Source organism: Mustela nigripes, chromosome 5, assembly GCF_022355385.1.
Source record: "Mustela nigripes isolate SB6536 chromosome 5, MUSNIG.SB6536, whole genome shotgun sequence".
NCBI lineage: Eukaryota > Metazoa > Chordata > Mammalia > Carnivora > Mustelidae > Mustela > Mustela nigripes.
In genome coordinates, this window is record NC_081561.1 from 119,610,632 (window position 1) to 119,628,431 (window position 17,800).

Here is a 17,800-nt window from a genome sequence, read left to right on the forward strand (position 1 = left end):
AGGTGGATGCTTAACTGATTGAACCACCTAAGCACCCTCTTATTAACAATTCTAAATAGTTATGATATCTGATATCATTCAGCTAAGCAGGGATACCAGTGATAAAATATTTTCAAAACTAAATTAATGATGATTTCCTTTGCCAAAGGATTTGTGACAGGGTTCCCTGAAAGGCAAACTACCTGGACTTTTATAAACATAATTTATACAACACGATCTGAGATCATGACTTACACACCTCCTGCCTATAGGCCAGGCTGGTAATTCTGACTTTTTGGGGACAGCAATCGCAGCAACTCTCCTGCTCTGAATGCCATAAGTAGGACTAAACACTTCTCATGCATAGGTGAAGCTATATTAAGCAGCAAAAGCCAAGAGATAGGTATGCAGCACAAGCTTGTTTTTGTTAGAATCTTTGGGCTCCAGGACAAATTTCCTTAAAAGATATGGGTCTTCTATTTTTTTTTGTATTTCCCAAACTACCCTGAGTATTGGATAGAGCACTGGCAAATCTTAATAAATGCTGACAAGCCAAAAGTATTTTTTATAGATAGCTTAGGCTGAGAAGGCTAATGGTATATTTTATGCACCTTGTGCTTTGTAAGTTTAAATAAAAGGGCAAAATAAGATGGAAGAGGAAAAAGAAAAGTTTAAAATGGCAAAGGGAGAAACAAGGCATTTAAAAGGTTGCTGGAAAATACGAATTCTAATTCCAAGTTTGCCCTTTCCCTATTGACAGCTGAGTTTTTATATTATTTTTCCATACTAACTGTGTCATCTTGAGCAAGAATGGGTCTTTGGTCTTCGACAAATTGAAGAAGTTATATTAGGGGATAAAGAAAGAAATATCAAAGTTATTCATATTTTGATATATAAAATCATTTCTTAATTAACAGCTCTACTTAATCACAAACTATTAGATGCCTAATAATTGCCAGTTTTCATTTTGTGGGAGAAGAACAAAATAAAAAATGTAAAACAGGACAAATTTCAGGTAACATCATAAATACGTTTTATGCTCATCAGAACACATAGCTTAAAAATCGTAAAGTAATCTATTGATGCACAACAGATATATCTAGGACTGAGGTCTTTTACCAGGAAAATATTTCACTTTCTTCTGTGCTGAGGAGAGCTTATATGTACAGAACTCTAGGAAGAAGCTGAGAAATAATGGAGAAGAGGGAAAGTCTCAAGGGAAAGAGACCAAGACAAGTAGAAAGATAACTTTTTTTCAAGACATTTGCCATCTGTGCCTCTCTGAAAGATGCCAGGCAGCTCCCCAGCCTGAGGGTTAGGGAAGCTCTTCTCACAAACCCTGGAAGATATCCCATTAGGTTTCCCCACCAGGAAGATAAAGAGTAGCAGATGGGATCCTGCAATTGTCAGGAGGTGATTTGGAAATGGAAGGCCACGAGGTTCGTGGTGTTCACTGTTACTCTGTTAACCTCTCCTTCCTTTCATTCTTCCTTTAATGAACTCTTTAATTTTGCATGCTGGGTCCCCTACTGATGCCATTCATATCTGCCTTGTCCTTTTTATTTGTTCGGTTTTAAATTTCTCTTTTTAAAACAATATTGCTTATTTTTCCAATCTCATGTTTGAGGAAGATGTATTTGTAATTTTCTATCAAAAGATTTGTAGTTGTGCCCAAACAGGACAAACTTCAAGCATTAAAAATGCTCTGTTACTGAAAATGTTCTACACATGGGCAGAGCAAAGAATCTGTATGCCTTTAAAGAAAGCAGTACAGAGAACTGCCAAACCTGGAAATTTATGGACATATAAAAATCTGATTGCTCTGATACTTCATAAATTTGGAATGGTTCTTTTTTATATTAACATATGAAACCCATGCTTTTAGTCAATATCCAAGGCTTTGCGAAAAAATAAGAATTTCACAACTTTTCAGATTGGATATTTGACATATAATCTCATGTTTCTGTGTAGTCACAAGAACCATAACAAATGAGTATATCTTCTAAAAATATTTATTGAGAATTCTAGAGACAGAACATTTGGGGCATATTCTGCTTTCTTTCAAAGCTATTAATATGATAGCAAGCATATTCCTAAATCTGTTCAAATAAATTTTCCCTAACTTTGAAATCTTTTTATTTCTATTATGGTTTGAAAATAGGTTACCTTCTATAAGTTCACTGAACATATCAAATCATGATGCTTGTTTGCCATGACGACAGGCACTTTCTACTCTCGATGTGGGCTTTCAGTGCCAACATCATTAAGAGATTCTTTAAATTACTTTTTAAATGTCCCTTTCCCTCAGGATTTTCACTTATATCTAATTAGACTACTTACTCTATGCCATGTAATCCCTGTTGCCAAAACTGCTAAATGCTTCAATAAGTAGGAGGAGGGCATCAATGGAGCAAGACAGATGTAATGTCACTGGTTAACAATAGAAATGTGAAGCAGCTGCCTTAATTATGAAGCTTATTAATTCATGGTGTTAAAAAAAAACTTGGCAAGAGTTCTTATAAAATAGCTAAACTTTCCAAATAGCATCATATCGTTTAAAACTTAAAATATGTGTTTTCACTAAGAAATAGTGCAATAATTATTTTGTCACAGTAATTAATATCTGCATTTAACATCTATAATTCTAAGTTACAAGGCCACACATGAGTTTAAAAGTAATTCTGTTTTTAAATTAACTTTTTGAAAATATATACCCTTATTCTTCTGTGCTTTAAAAATTTTTTACCGTTGGAATTAAAACACTGGATAAGGATAAACTACGTCTCGGAGAGGAAGTGAGGTAGAGAGAAGAAATTCTAAAGAACTACTCTTTAAGCAACCTCATTAAATTTCAATTTTATCATGTGTATATTAATGTTTACCCTGAAGCACTGTTTGAGGATTACAAATAATGTATATAAAATGCCTGGCATGTAGTAGGTGCTCAATAAAAGATAGCAGTATTTTTTTAATAGATGCATTGGAAAGACAAAATTTAAACAAACAGGTTGCTATTATAGAATAAGATTGGTGATCAGAAATAGTCTCAGTACAGTCTTTGGCCTTGGAGCTTTTCACTATCATTTAAAGGTAATGACAGCTGAAGATGTAAGCTAGAAACAATTCAATTACTTAGGAATAAGACAAATGAATAGAAATGAAATCTCAAAAGAGGTATAACTAAAAAAAAAATTAGTGGAAGTGTATTTTCTTTTTCAGTTTGACTGAAATAAAAATTTATATATAATGGAGTAACAACCAACAAAAATTAGTTCCTGGAAGTTTAACACACTGCCACGTTTAAAATAAACAGGCAAAACTCCTCATATTACTTGGAAGGATGAAAATATTCCAAGTATCCAGAGGGCCAAAAGAAAAAATCATGTAAATGCCATACAGGTCTAATCCTGATCCCCACCGGTCTGTAAAGGAATGATCAGCATCTATCCCACCAAATCTGACAGTTTCTCCTTGTCTTTTAGTTCTTCAGTAGTTTTATCATTAATAAATTCATTCCAACCCTTTCTGAATCTATATATTTGGCGTGTGTGTGTGTGTGCTTACACACCCACTCTCTCTTGCATGTTTGTCAGTAATGTTCACTATTCTATCTCCTGCCCCTACAAAGAGCCTCAGACATCATAGGTACAAAATAAATATTTTTTAAGAATTAGTATATGGTCTGTGGGTAGAAATATGACTGATAGAATTTAATATAGACCAATGTAGAGCGTAATGTATTAAGGACAAAATATATACATTATGCATACTTCATTTTATGTATAAGATATTTCTTTTTCTTTTTTAAAGCTATTTATTTCTTAAGACAATTTCACTTAGCTTAGCTCCTTATTGGGAAGAGTTTAGTTTTCAACTTTAAACTCAGAAATTTCCTGTTTGTCCATCCTTTGGTCAAAAGGATGATTACTATCAATATAACACCATTCTTCAAAATAACAGTCTGACCCCAATCATTCTACTGATAGAAGAAAAAGAGCAGAATTCAGAAGACGGTATATATGACCTTAATGTATTTTTTTTTAAAGATTTTATTTATTTATTTGACAGACAGAGATCTCAAGCAGGCAGAGAGGCAGGCAGAGAGAGAGGGGAGGAAGCAGGCTCCCTGCGGAACAGAGAGCCCGATGTGGGGCTTGATCCCAGGACCCTGGGATCATGACCTGAGCCGAAGGCAGAGGCTTTAACCCACTGAGCCACCCAGGCGCCCCAATGAATTTTTTTTTTTTTTTTAAACTCAAACCTGACAACCTTCTATGAACACTGAAAGAGGGAAGTCTATAGTGCTTAAAAACACTGTATAAGGAAGCATGTCATAAAATGACCTGATTAAATAAATGCTTTCTCTTTTATTTTTGAAAGAAAATAAACTGTCTGGTAAATATTATAAAGGCACTAAAACTGCACCCTTACTTAAAAAGAAATTCAGAAAAGCTGACAGTGATATGCAAAATGACAAAATAAACAATAGGAATTCTAATTCATTTAAGTAAAGGAAAAACAACTCTAGAGCTAACTATGAGATTTTAAATACATATCTTTTCTAAAGGGAGAAAGATCTAAAAACAGTTGTTAGTTAACAGTTATGAATATATAAAATCAAGAGATTATCACTTGAAACTATGTTTGATGTTAAATGAAGAGAAATAACATATTTATGTATTTTTAAATGTCTGGTGAAAGTGAATCAATGTCTTAATATTCTTTTTTCTTCTATGGTTGGTTATGGTGAAAATGAAATCAGTGTAATATTCTTTTTTCCTTTTATGATTGGTTACCTTCTAGATTTTTTCCTCTATGCCAGGTATAATCAATCACATTGCAACACTGAGAACGTCAAAGAAAACCATAATGAACACACTTTCTATACCATCACTAATACCAAAGGAAAGAAATAAAGTTAAATATGTAACCTAAGATAAAATGAGAAAACTTCATTCACTGCCAAAACTAAACTGATGGAAATATTAGAGTAAGTCCAAAGTAATACTCAAGAGAATGGAAGCTTTTCAGTTGTGATCTCAGGAATACTAAAAATTCATTAAAAAATAATATATTAATAAAAAGTTCAAAGATGACTTTAGAAACATCAATGACTATCTTTATAAAAGGAGATGCTGGCAGTGAATAGGTTCTAATACTGAATTTTTCAAAACTATAATGTGACATTATTAAGCATCATAATAACAAAACAATAATAATGAAAATAGGCCTTTGAAACTAACGACACTCCTTTTGGTTTTCTTTGCCCTGTTGTGTTTATCATCCTGTTCTCCATAGCTCCTGTCTGGCTGCTTTTTTCTCCATGTTTCACAACCACAAGGAGATTAATTCCCATTTTTGGAGGTGAGAGTAAAGATAATAAGGCTATGTGAATCATTTAGGAATATTTAGGGTGGTAACAGCAAACATTAAAAAATAATACTTTTCAGCAACAGAACGAATTCTAGAAATTGCACTGTAATTACTTCAAATCCAATCTTGTTTTACTATTGAATATTTCTTTGTTACTTATACACATATGTTCTCTAGTGAATGGAAAGTAATTTCTACACAAAAAATTAATAAAACAGTGGTACCTGCAGATCTTCTTGTCAATATGTGTCCCACAGTTCTTTTTTTATTTTTTAAGATTTTATTTATTTATTTGACAGAGAGATCACAAGTAGGTAGGGAGAGAGGAGGGAGCAGACTCCCTGCTGAGCAGAGAACCTGATGCGGGGCTTGATCCCAGGAGCCTGAGATCATGACCTGAGCTGAAGGCAGAGGCTTAACCCACTGAGCCACCCAGGTGCCCCTGTGTCCCACAGTTCTAAAGCCCCAATATCCTCATTCAAAAACCACTGTCACTGAGATACTACAGACTTAGATGCTAGGGAGTACAGAGTGAGTTTCCTACACTAAAAACATAGGATGAAGAGATGACATCATTGTTGCTGTGAAAATTATTACGGGTACCCCAAATCATATCCATATAAATATACTGTTGAGTTTATCTTACATGTATTTGCAGATGATTTTTTTTTAATCACAAGAACTGACTTTATTTTAATAAAAATAATCCATGAGATCAGTGTAACTGGTTTTATGGTATAATGATGGAAAGGAGCAGGTTGCTGAAAGGAAACAGGCAGACCTCTTGTTCTGAGCAATGCCTTTTAAGAGAAGACTGAAGAGGATAACAGCCTAATTTTCTTGATATTGGATATATTTTTGGGTCTTTTTTTAGGGGGGTGTAGAGGGATACGGAGTGTAATAGACATATGGTTTTCACAAACCTTTACAAACAATGTGCATCCAGTCTTTTTTTCCCCCCATGGACTAGAAGGACAAATATTGCTAAAATGTCTATACTACCCAAAGCAATATGCATATTTAATGCAATTCCTACCAAAATAGCACTAGCAATTTTTAACAGAGCTAAAACAAAGTCCTAAAATTTGTGTGGAACCACACAAGACCCCAAATAGCCAAAGCAATCTTGAAAAAGAAGAGCAAAGCTGGAGGCATCACAATTCTGGACTTCAAGCTCTATTACAAAGCTGTAATCATCAAGACAGTATGGTACTGGCACAAAACAGACACACAGATCAGTGGAACAGAATAGAAAACCTAGACATGGACCCACAACTCTATTTTAGATTTTAGACAAATCAGGAAAAAATATTCAATGGAAAAAAGATGATCTCTTCAACAAATGCTGTTAGGAAAACTGGATAGCAACATGGTGAAGAATGAAACTGGACCATTTTTTTTTTTTTTACACCACATACAAAAATAAATTAAAAATGGATGAAAGACCTAAATGTGATGCAGGGAACCATCAAAATTCTAGAGGAAAACATAGGCAGCAACCTCTCTGACACACTAGACTATGCAACACCTTAGTAGACAAATCTACAGAGCCAAAGGAAACAAAAGCAGAATTACTGGGACTTTGACAAGATAAAAATCGTCTGCACAGCGAAGGAAACAATCAACCAAACTAAAAGGCAACCCATGGAATGGAAGATATCTGCAAATATGATCTTGGGTTAGTATCCAAAATGTGCGTCCAGCATCTAGTCTTAACATGTACCTCTTTCCTCAGTATCTTCCACTTCAGTGTGTGTGTGTGTGTGTGTGTGTGCGTGGGACATGAGAGGCAGCACAGGACAGTGGTTAAGAACCCATGGACTCTAGGAAGCAAAATGAGGGTTTTAGAAGGAAGAGGGCGTGGGGGATGGGTGAGCCTGGTGGTGGGTATTAAGGAGGGCACCGATTGCATGGAGCACTGGGTATTATACGCAAACAATGAATCATGGAACAGTACAACAAAAACTAATGACGTACTGCAGGGTGACATAACATAATTAAAAAACAAAAGAAAATAAAAAACAACCAAAACCCCCACCCATACTTGGGCTCCTAGACTGCAGCCATTAAATATTGACTTAATGTACAACCTTAGGTTAGTTAACCTGTAAAAGGGGAATAATAATGGGATGTTATCAATATAAAATGAGTGGTTATTGTTAGAATTAAATGAGTTTATTGATGTAAAGTTCCTAGAATAGTGCTTGGCACATGAAAAGTACTCAAAGATGTTAGCTTTTATTATGTGTGTTCCCAAGGTAGGCATATATTTTTAAATATTAGATTAGACAAATATATCAAGGTAGGTAAATATGAAAGGAAAATTATATTCTTAAATCTAGTTTAAAATACTAGTTTAAAATACTAATTTAAAACCAAATTAATTAACCATGATTTTACTGTCTCCCGCCCAGATAAATCCTATTTTTCTGACTCTCCAACAAAGAAATAATAAAAACCTCATTCTTAAGGAACTAAAAATTCTTATTTTTTTATACTTGTTATTTCAGAAATGAATTTTTAATTTTATAAAAAAGTTTTTGATAGCAGCATCATATACTTTAATTCTCTACTCTTTTCTTTAAAGCAAATAACAGAACTGACGACTACAACAGGATCCATCCATCAATTCATTAACAAATTATTTTCTGACTCACTATAATGTACTTGGCCTTATGTTGCATACAACATCTACAAACCACTTCTCAAAGGAAAAACATGAAAAATTGGAAACTGTGAATGGGATATTGAAGCCATTGAGATTGATAAGCAAAGGAAGTAAGAAAAAAAGCTAGTAAGTAAGTGAACTATCTCAAAATCAATTAATGTGTAAGAGAAGGACCTTAAAAAAAAAAAAAAAAAAAGAGAAGGACCTTAAAGACATTGTAAGTCCAATGGTTTTTAACTCTTTAAAATAATACCAATGAGCCTGAGGAATAAGATAACATGTAGTATTCATTTATAACCTGTATTGACTAATGTGCTAACAAGGTTTTGTAGTAATTAAATTTAAATTGTTCTTGCTTTTACCCTGTAATAAATATGGTTGTAAAAATACAAATTTTCGAAGGGGGAAAAGGGTGGGAGTTGAACAGCTTTTTTGCCAATAAGTAAATCTAAGAGATCTTAATTGTGTGTCCCTATGGACACACATCATAGATTCAAGAAGAATGATTCAAAAGAAGCAGTAAGAAAGCTTTCAATTTTAATTCACACAAGTTATTATATTGAAGGTTAGGTGAAGAGCAGCACCTGGCTGCTGAAGATAGCCCCGTTTATACCTATTATCCTAACTTAAATATTAATAGTGATCCATTCCATTCTCAGAAGTACCCAAGTTTGGATAATAAATTATGTGGGAAACTTGGTACAAATATGTTCCTCTGTAGTGATCTTGTTTGGCAGGGGAAAACAGTTTATAAATAGTTTCTGCCAAATTTCTAGACACACTGGCTGGCAGCAATATAAGACCCAAATTAAAAGAAAAGGTATGAAATATATGGGATATAATCTCTTTGTATTAAAAAGCAATGCAATAATATCATGAAACTCACACTCAAAATTGAAAGCAATTCTTCGGTACCGCATTCAGGTTTCAAACGCTCTTTGAACATTTTAACTGTTTGGTGCTTCAAATAGTAGTAAGAGGCAATTCGGCCATATGTCAGAGGTTCAATGCTCCGATTATCCTATTTCAAAAAGAAAGATAAAATGACAAATAAAAAGTACAATAGAAGCACATGCATTCATAAAATTAATAGTTCTTACTGCAGGTTGCTATTACAACAATTTTGTTCAAATTTTCAGTTATCATTGGAACAAAAGCCCTACTGTTAAAAAGCTGGACAATCTTTTCATTTGGAATGTATAGGACTGAGTCATACCTCTCCAATTTCAATACAGTAGGAATGTTCCAATTCAACCAGAGACTTCTCAACCAGACTGGACAGAAATTTGTTCACAGAATCATGGCTCACATCACTCAAATTGTAGTAACTAGAAAATAAGGAAGGTCATTATTTGTTTCAAGATTGTTTCTACTAAAATTAGCATTTCAATTTATCATTCTATTTTTTTCAGGATTTCAAAGAACAATTATACTTACGGGAAATCAAATAAGTAAAACAACTGCCAACTGCCAGTTTCACTGTACAGATCAAAATTCCCATACTAAGATTTGTGGACACCAATGAACAATGATAACACATTAAAATATGTGATAAAATTCAGCATCACATTAAAAGGATACTAACTTTCCAGTGTTAAAACTGGCATGATTTCACTTAATACCTCTACAGCATACTAAACTTGCACACTAGATTTAGAAATAGAGCATATTATATATTATATATAATTCCCTTCTATATACAAAAACCCATCCTCAGTAACTTTAATAAAACTCAAAGAACTATTGACTTGGGTAGCATATGAATTCTTTTAGGACATTTAGTCATTTATTGTTCTCCAAATGCTTAATAAGTACATGTCACCCTAAATATTGGAAGGGACATCATCACACTAACAATAAAGCATTTGAACTAAGCTTCTATATACAAAAAACACACATGTTCAACTCTGTATATTTTCTGAGTGAAGGCTGAAGGACATGCAATTCACCTAAATGCTCCTCCCTCTAAGTCCAAAAATGTCTTGCCAAATATCTAAGATTGCTAGGAATCTGTGTCTGGGAAATGATTTGAAGGGTGACAGAATAATCCCATGTCATGGCAGCTCTCTAATTCCTGGTGGTGAATCCTGTACCTTGGTCAGCATAGAGAAGTATATGTCCTATTTCTATCCAAATCAAGCAACACGAATGTAAAGTGACCTCTGAACAGATTCGTCCCTGAAACCCCAGCACAAGAGTTGTACTTCTGCACAGGACTAGAAAGGAGATAGTCCTGGTCTGGGAAGCAAGTGCTAACAATCTCAATGGGAGAAGCCTAAAGGACACCACGACAGGCCAAGTATGGTGACTTTTTTTTTTCTTTCTTCAAAGGGAAAGATTTGGGGTCAGCATACTGCAAAAATTTATTTAAATATACACAAAATAGGATGGGGCACTTGAATGCTGAAGGGTTAGGCCTCTGCCTTCGGCTCAGGTCATGATCTCAAGGTCCTGGGATCGAGTCCTGCATCAGGCTCTCTGCTCAGTGGGGAGTCGGCTTCCCCCTGCCTCTCTCTGCTGCCTCTCTGCTTATTGGTGATCTCTCTCTCTGTCAAATAAATAAATAAAATCTTAAAAAAATAAAAATTCAAAAAATAGGACTTAAATGATTGACATAATATGCTTTCAATAGAAAGAGATACAATAGGGGCACCTGGGTGGCTCAGTGGGTTAAGCCTTTGTCCTGGGATCAAGCCCTGCATCCGGCTCTCTGCTCAGCGGGGAGCCTGCTTCCCCCTCTCTCTCTGCCTGCCTCTCTGCCTACTTGTGATCTCTCTCTCTTTCCTCTCAAATAAATTAAAAAAGAAAGAATGAAAGAAAGAAAGAAAGAAAGAAAGAGATACAATATACTTTCAATAGAAAGAGATGTTTGCACAAATGGCTAGGTATACCAATATGAGAGCCTCCACTGAGTAAAGATTAATAACAGACTATTTACTTGGGAAAGTAACTGTAAATCCTAATTACATGCTGATGATTTTAATTTTCACAAAAGAGAAATACTTTTCATTTTTATCTGCAGAGAAATTATTGCCTTTCCTGGAAAAATTCTTGTCATGGACCAAAATAAAGCAGTATTTATCAATGAACAGATAAATAAGTATTGAAACCAGTGCTGTTGTTAATTTAAACAAAATGTACAAACTTTGATCTAACCAGGCAGATAAAGTGAAAAAACCAGCATTAGAAACCATTAGAAAATATTTCCTTTATCCTGAAAAATGAGTAAAATAAGTATTACTTAGAATAATGTATTCTGCTATCAAAGGTGAAACTAAAAATTCTGGACATTCAACACCCCATAAGCGATCTCTAAAGCCATTCCAAATTAATAGTGATAATTGTTGTCTTTCATTTTTTCCCAACAAATGGAATTTATCAGCCAAACATTCTACAACACAAGTGTTTATATTTCACATTCTTTTGACTTGCTGAATCTATAAATTTTCCAACACTATTTTCAGCTGTCTGGATTAATATACAGTTGATAAAATTATTCCTAAATTGAAAAATAAACCCTGAAAATGTGCTTAGGAACTGAGTAAGTAGAATTTCTGGAGCAAGAATCAAATAATTCTTTATGCAATTAAAATTACAGAAGGAAAACATTTTGGAAAATAATTTACCATGAAAAACAAAAAGTTAAAATACCATTTTTGCCTAAAAATTTACAAGGCCATTTGAAAAGAAAAAGGTCTCATGGATGCTGCTACTGATTACCCATAAACCTTTACCCTCTAAATATAACTGAATGACAATTTTACCATTCTTTAACAAATTTAGTATACTTACAAGTAACATTTAAAACCATCTATGATAAAAACTCTCCTTCAAAAATTGTGAATTTTTAAAATATTTACCAGGAATATTCTGATGGGCTAATACCCTTTCTAATGTTATCTAAGTTTCTTGGGAAGTTTTTAAGATTAATTTGTAGCTTTTATTCAGATAAAGCACAGTCAGGATAAACATTTCTTAAACATTTAAAATAAGCTGCAAAAATGAAAAAAAAGCAATTAAAGTTATGTCTCTGAGATTACAACAAATTATTTGATGACTACATTACACATACTCTAACTTGCTAAAAACTAACATAGTTTTTTCAAAATAACTTAAAAAATTTCCAGGTATTTCCTCTTAATAAGGTTGTTCTTTTCTAATGTGCTCACCGACACTCTCATACTTGACTTGCCTAAGAGAAGAAATGCAAAAATTCCATTTAAGTAATTGGATTGATATTCAATTAACTCAGTATCAATACTTTTATCCTTATGGAATCTGGGGGTAATCCAGAATCTTAAAAAAAATCCCCAAATTTTTCACTTCAAGTATCCTGGCATATGTAAATGATAACTTTTATTTATTTTTAGAAAGTGATAACTTATAAAAATAGAAAATGCTAGGTAGAATATTACATTCAAGAATAGGAAAACCTCAGTCATTAAAAGACTTGTCTTCTATACACTACACCTTACACAAACACTAATTTTGGTTGTGATGTAACTTCACTGATTTATACTACTATTCTTTGCTAATGTTTGACCCAAGTTTACTTACATTTCCAAGTTCTTATAAAAGTTAGATTTGCTATGTCTTAATTAGATATATAATTTCTAAGACACTGTAAAATACACTAAATGTAAATGGAATTACTGTCTAGGTCACATCAAATTTTGAGAGATAATATATTCTGACAGTTTTCTGTGAATAAACAATGGAGTTTATATTTACATGATTTTCATTAACATTATATGGCCTTTGCTTCTACTGCATGAACTTTTCAGTCACTGGGTAATTTCTGGCCTAAATAATTATAAGCATTTAGCTTAAAACATTATGTATCATTAATTTCAATAATCACTTTACTAACTTGAAAAAGCAAGCAGCAGCTAAGTAAAAAGGTTTGTTTTCATGTTGCACTCTCCACAGTACAAAATTTACAATTTACTGGTTATTAAAACAGAAATATTACACAACTGTTTAATTACAGACAAAGGATACAATGTAGTTTCATGCTCACTGCATTGGATCATCAAGTCATTATCTTCTCTCTGCCATAAACAGATAGCCTACCTTTTTGTCAGCATGCTATTTCATTTATTTCACAGAGAAACCCAGTTTCACAATAATTGACTTGTCAGAAGCTCTAATTTATGAGGCTGAGCTCTGTAAGATTTCTCTATATTGGACTCAACCTGCACACAAGCAGGGTTGAATATTTACAATGCTGTTAACAGGTGCTGAGTTGTTTAATGATTCTAATAGCCAGAAGCGTACTGAGAAAGCCAGCGGGATCACAATTACAGGCTGTTTGAACACAACAATTACTAGTCCCCTGGGAGGTGTGAAAGTCAAAGGCAGTTTGATACTGACAGCATCTAGCACATGGGCTAGACAAGCTAACTTCTATTAGCAGTCCATTGGGAAAAAGTCATAACAAACCTCTCCCTCTCGTAAAAATTTACAAAGTTCATTAAATTCAGACAATCCAAAAGGTAAAACAACTTTAAAAAAATTATTTTTAAAAGATCTTATCAAAGGACAAACAGGAAAACCACACATGAAACCTCAAGTTATCTTTTGGCAACGTTAATAAGGATGAAATTTTGCTGGTTGGGCATGAAAGAGATTTTATTGTAATCGAAAACATAGATAAAGTTACACCAAACAGTCTGGATTTAATGTGAATAGTGGCAGCCATTTCCTGTTTCGTTATTGTAAACCTGGCCAGAGATCTTGCTGGGAAATTTTTCATCAGTCTTGAAATGCTGCAGCTATAACTGTCAGTACTGGGAAGTCATTTGTTACAGCACCATGTTTTTTTATGTTCAGATTATGCAGCAGTAATAATGACACAAATAATGAAAGTGGTTGCAGGGACAGCTGAAACTACCACAACATTTTTTGTCCCAGAAATGTTTAAAAGCTTTCTCAGGGGAAAACAGAGAGTAAAATTGAACATACAAATTGAATCCAGAACTCAATTTGGAATATATTATATTTCATGATGCACCAGTACATGTGTTTATGTACATTTGAACACACTAATGTAAAGTGTGTCTACATATATATTTATGCATATAAATAAATATCTTTATATGCATGTGCATATATTTGCATATATATACATATCACACATGCAGGAGACTATAAGCAGACACACAGAGAACAATCCAGGCACAGTGGCAGAATCTTTGTCAACATAAGTTCTACTTTTGGCAGTGGTGTGCTGGGGGTACTTTACGGTAGTAGTATGATTAAATAAAGGGGGCTGGAGAATTTGGTCATATTTACTATCTAGGTGTATTTTAAAGTGGTCTATCTTTTCTATTTTAAATAAACCCCAATTTCTTGTTGTGACACACACATGCTATGTATATAAGCCTGTCCCACCCACCCAAAAGTCACACCTCAATTTGTGACACTGAATAATATGGAGTGTTAGAGATAAATTAAAAGTACACATCAAAAAAAATAATTTTATAATAAACTTAATAAATAAAATTAAATATATAAATTAAAACTACCCATCATTTGAGACAATGATTTTAGCTTCCTTGAAACTTCTAATAGATCTAAAAATAAGTAGGAAAAATTTACCAATTTCCTGAACTCTTGTGCCTTTCTTTGCTTCCGGATTATGGCACAGGTGATTTTTAACACAGAAAAAGATAAAATCATGGCCAATCAGAAAGAAAATTGTAGAGCTTCACTATAACAGAAGTTTTAAGTAAAATAAATAAATCATTAAAATTGATTTAGGCACATGTTCTCATTTTTGTCCAGATGTAAAGGTATAGATATTGAAACTGAATTTTTTATTTTTATTTTTTATTTATTTATTTTTTTTTTGCAGCACATGAACAAAGTCTGTATGGTATGGTTTCCATAAAGAACACATTTTCCAGCATAGCACTAGAAGAAGTAGAGCAGGAGTGGGGCTATTTGGGTTCTGGACCTGATAATGAGCCTGGGATGGAGATTGTGGCCCCTGGAGCTAGAAAGCCTGAAGCATTCCAGTGCTGCCTCTGCTACTCAGGAGCTATGTGCTGATGGGCAAGTTGCTCAATCTCCCTGTGCTTCAGTCCCTTCATCTATAAAATGGGGATCATAATGATACTAAATGAGTTAGGCTCTTAAGTCAATCACTCAAGTTTAAAAAATTATAAATAATGATAGTGTATGTTTTTGTTTCTCATGTTATTAATTTCATTTTTTACCTTTATAAATTCCCTTCTCATATTTGTGCTTTGCTAATGTTCATCTAGTTCCTGGAGATGAATGCTTATTTTGTTTTCAAGCATTCATGCGATCTTGTAGATGGTCTAAAGATATGAATACTCCTTGGAATTGTGCTGTGTCTGAAATTCACTGACTTTGTTATGTATTACTTTTACTTTCTTATAGCTCTAGTCTATACCTTTAAAATAAATTTTCACCTTCCACTAGAATAAGAATAGTTAAATCCCAAGTAGGTAGACTGCCTTTGCCATCCTTTTTTTGTTTATTTCTGGTATTACTGCATTATACTCTGGGAAGGTAGCCTTATGATCACTATGTTTTGAAATACACTGAGTTGTTCTGTGTGGTCTGGTGCATGTTACATTTTTATAAATAAATTTTGATGCGTGTTTAGAAGAAGACTTATTCTTTGTAGGAGGAGAATTATAAAGATACAAACACATTTTCAAAGATACTGTTATTCAAATCCTGTTTTACGAAGTACTTTTTATCTCTCTTTGGAATGCTGAGACTTGTGTTCAAGTCTCTCCACATGATTGTAATTTAGTTAACATCTTGAATTTCTATCAATTTTTGCTTTCTGTATTTTGATGCTATATTTTTAGTTACCTAAAAATTTGTAAACTACTATACTTATTTAGTGATTATGCTTGCTATCAATATGAACCATTCTTCTTTGTCCTTTTTAAAAAGTGTGTTCTTTGCCTTGAATTTAATTTTCTCTGATTTTAATTCTGCAACTGTTGCTTTCTCTTTGTTATTGTCCTTCATATCTTCTTTTCAATCCTTAACTTTCAACTTTTTAATATCACTTTGATTTGATGTTTCTTACAAAGCTTACCTGGATTTAAAATAATTGAATCTGAGAATTTGTCTTTCAACAGTTTAGCTTAAATTATTTTTAACATTTATGATTATAATTGACCAGACTTATGAAACGAATAGATCCTGTCAGTCCTCTGCTCAAAACCCCATAATGGTTCTTATATCATGGATAATGAAAATCAAAGTCTTTCCAGTGGTCTCTCAAGTCTCACATGACTGGTACAACCACCAATCCCCCAAGTCCCTAATCTCATCTCCTGCTACTGTTTAGCCCTCATTCATTCTGCATCAGCTACAACTTTTTTTTTCTCATCAGCTTCAACTTCTCTTTTCTATACCTTGCAAACACCAGACATGCATGCTTTAGAACCTCTCCTGTTCTCTTGGTCTGAAATATTTTCCCTAGATATCATGTGGTCAAACTTCTCATCCCTTTCAAGCCTTTATTCAAAAGTCAGCACTTAAAGAAAAAACATACAGTATTATTAACTATAGCCACCATGCTGTAGATTACAACATTTATCTTATAACTGGAAATTTGTACCTTTTGACCAACATCTGCCCATTTCCCTCTTATAGTACCTTTAATTAGGCCCACTCTGTCTCCATATTTAATACTATAATCCTCCCTCTCTGCCCACTTGGCCTCCTAGTCTTCAGTACCATATTCTTTTTTTCAAAGCACTCATAACCTTCTAACCCAACATTCTTTTTTTCCTTTTCAAGTTTTTATTTGAATTCCAGTTAGTTAACATACAATGTAATATTAGTTTCAGGTATAGAATTCAGTAAGTCATCATTTATACACAACATCTAGTGATCATTAAAACAAGTGCCCTCCTTAATACCCCTCACCCATTCAGACCTTGCACCCCACCCTCACTGCCCATCTCTCCTTCAGTAATCCTCAGCTTATTCTCTACGGTTAAGAGTCCATTTCATAATTTTCCCCTCTTTTTTCCTTTTCCCCCCATGTTCATTTGTTTCATTTCTTAAATTCCACATGAGTGAAATCATATAGTATTTGTTTTTCTATGACTTATTTTGTTTGGCATAGTAAAGTAGCTCCATTCATGTCATGGCAAATAGCAAAATTTCATTCTTTTTGACAGGTAAGCAATATTCCTCTCTCTGTGTGCATGCACACCACTTCTTCTTTAGCCATTCATCTGATGATGGACATGTGGGTTCTTTCCACAATTTGGCTGCTGTTGATAATGCTGCTATAAATAATGAGGTGCCTGAATCCCTTCAAATCAGTATTTTTGTTTCCTTTGGGTAAATATGTTGTAATGTTGCAGTGTAATTACTGGATTGTTGGCTATTCTATTTTTAACTTTTTTGAGGAAACTCCATACTGTTTTTCAGAGTGGCTGCAACAGTTTGCATTCCCACCAACAGTATAAGAGGGTTCCCCTTTCTTCACAGCCCCACCAAAATTTGTTATTATCTGTGTTGTTAATTTTAGCTACTTTGACAGGTGTGAGATGATATCTCATTGGAGTTCGGGTTTCTATCAGCATAACTTTTAAACTCATTGTTTCTGCTAAAAGAGTAAGAGTGCCATGAAAGCAAGAAGTTTTTTATTTACATCTTCAAAATGCCTAGAATAGTACCTAATACAAAGTAGGCACTCAATAAATGTTTACTGAATTAAGGAATATAGATTTAGTTTTTTAATTGGTTCTACCTCACCATTTTAAGGTAGGTCTA

The 17,800-nt window shown here is 33.6% G+C and overlaps 1 protein-coding gene across 1 annotated transcript in view; it reads right to left on the minus strand.

Annotated features, from left to right (window-relative positions):
* The window catches only part of ASCC3 (activating signal cointegrator 1 complex subunit 3), a 336,478-nt gene that overhangs the window by 61,579 nt on the left and 257,099 nt on the right, over positions 1-17,800 (minus strand). Inside the window, exons 35-36 of the mRNA XM_059401113.1 lie at positions 9,237-9,348; positions 8,907-9,041 (exon numbers count right to left, since the gene is read on the minus strand). Coding sequence (XP_059257096.1) covers positions 8,907-9,041; positions 9,237-9,348 — 247 coding nt within the window. The remainder of the gene's footprint in view (positions 1-8,906; positions 9,042-9,236; positions 9,349-17,800) is intronic.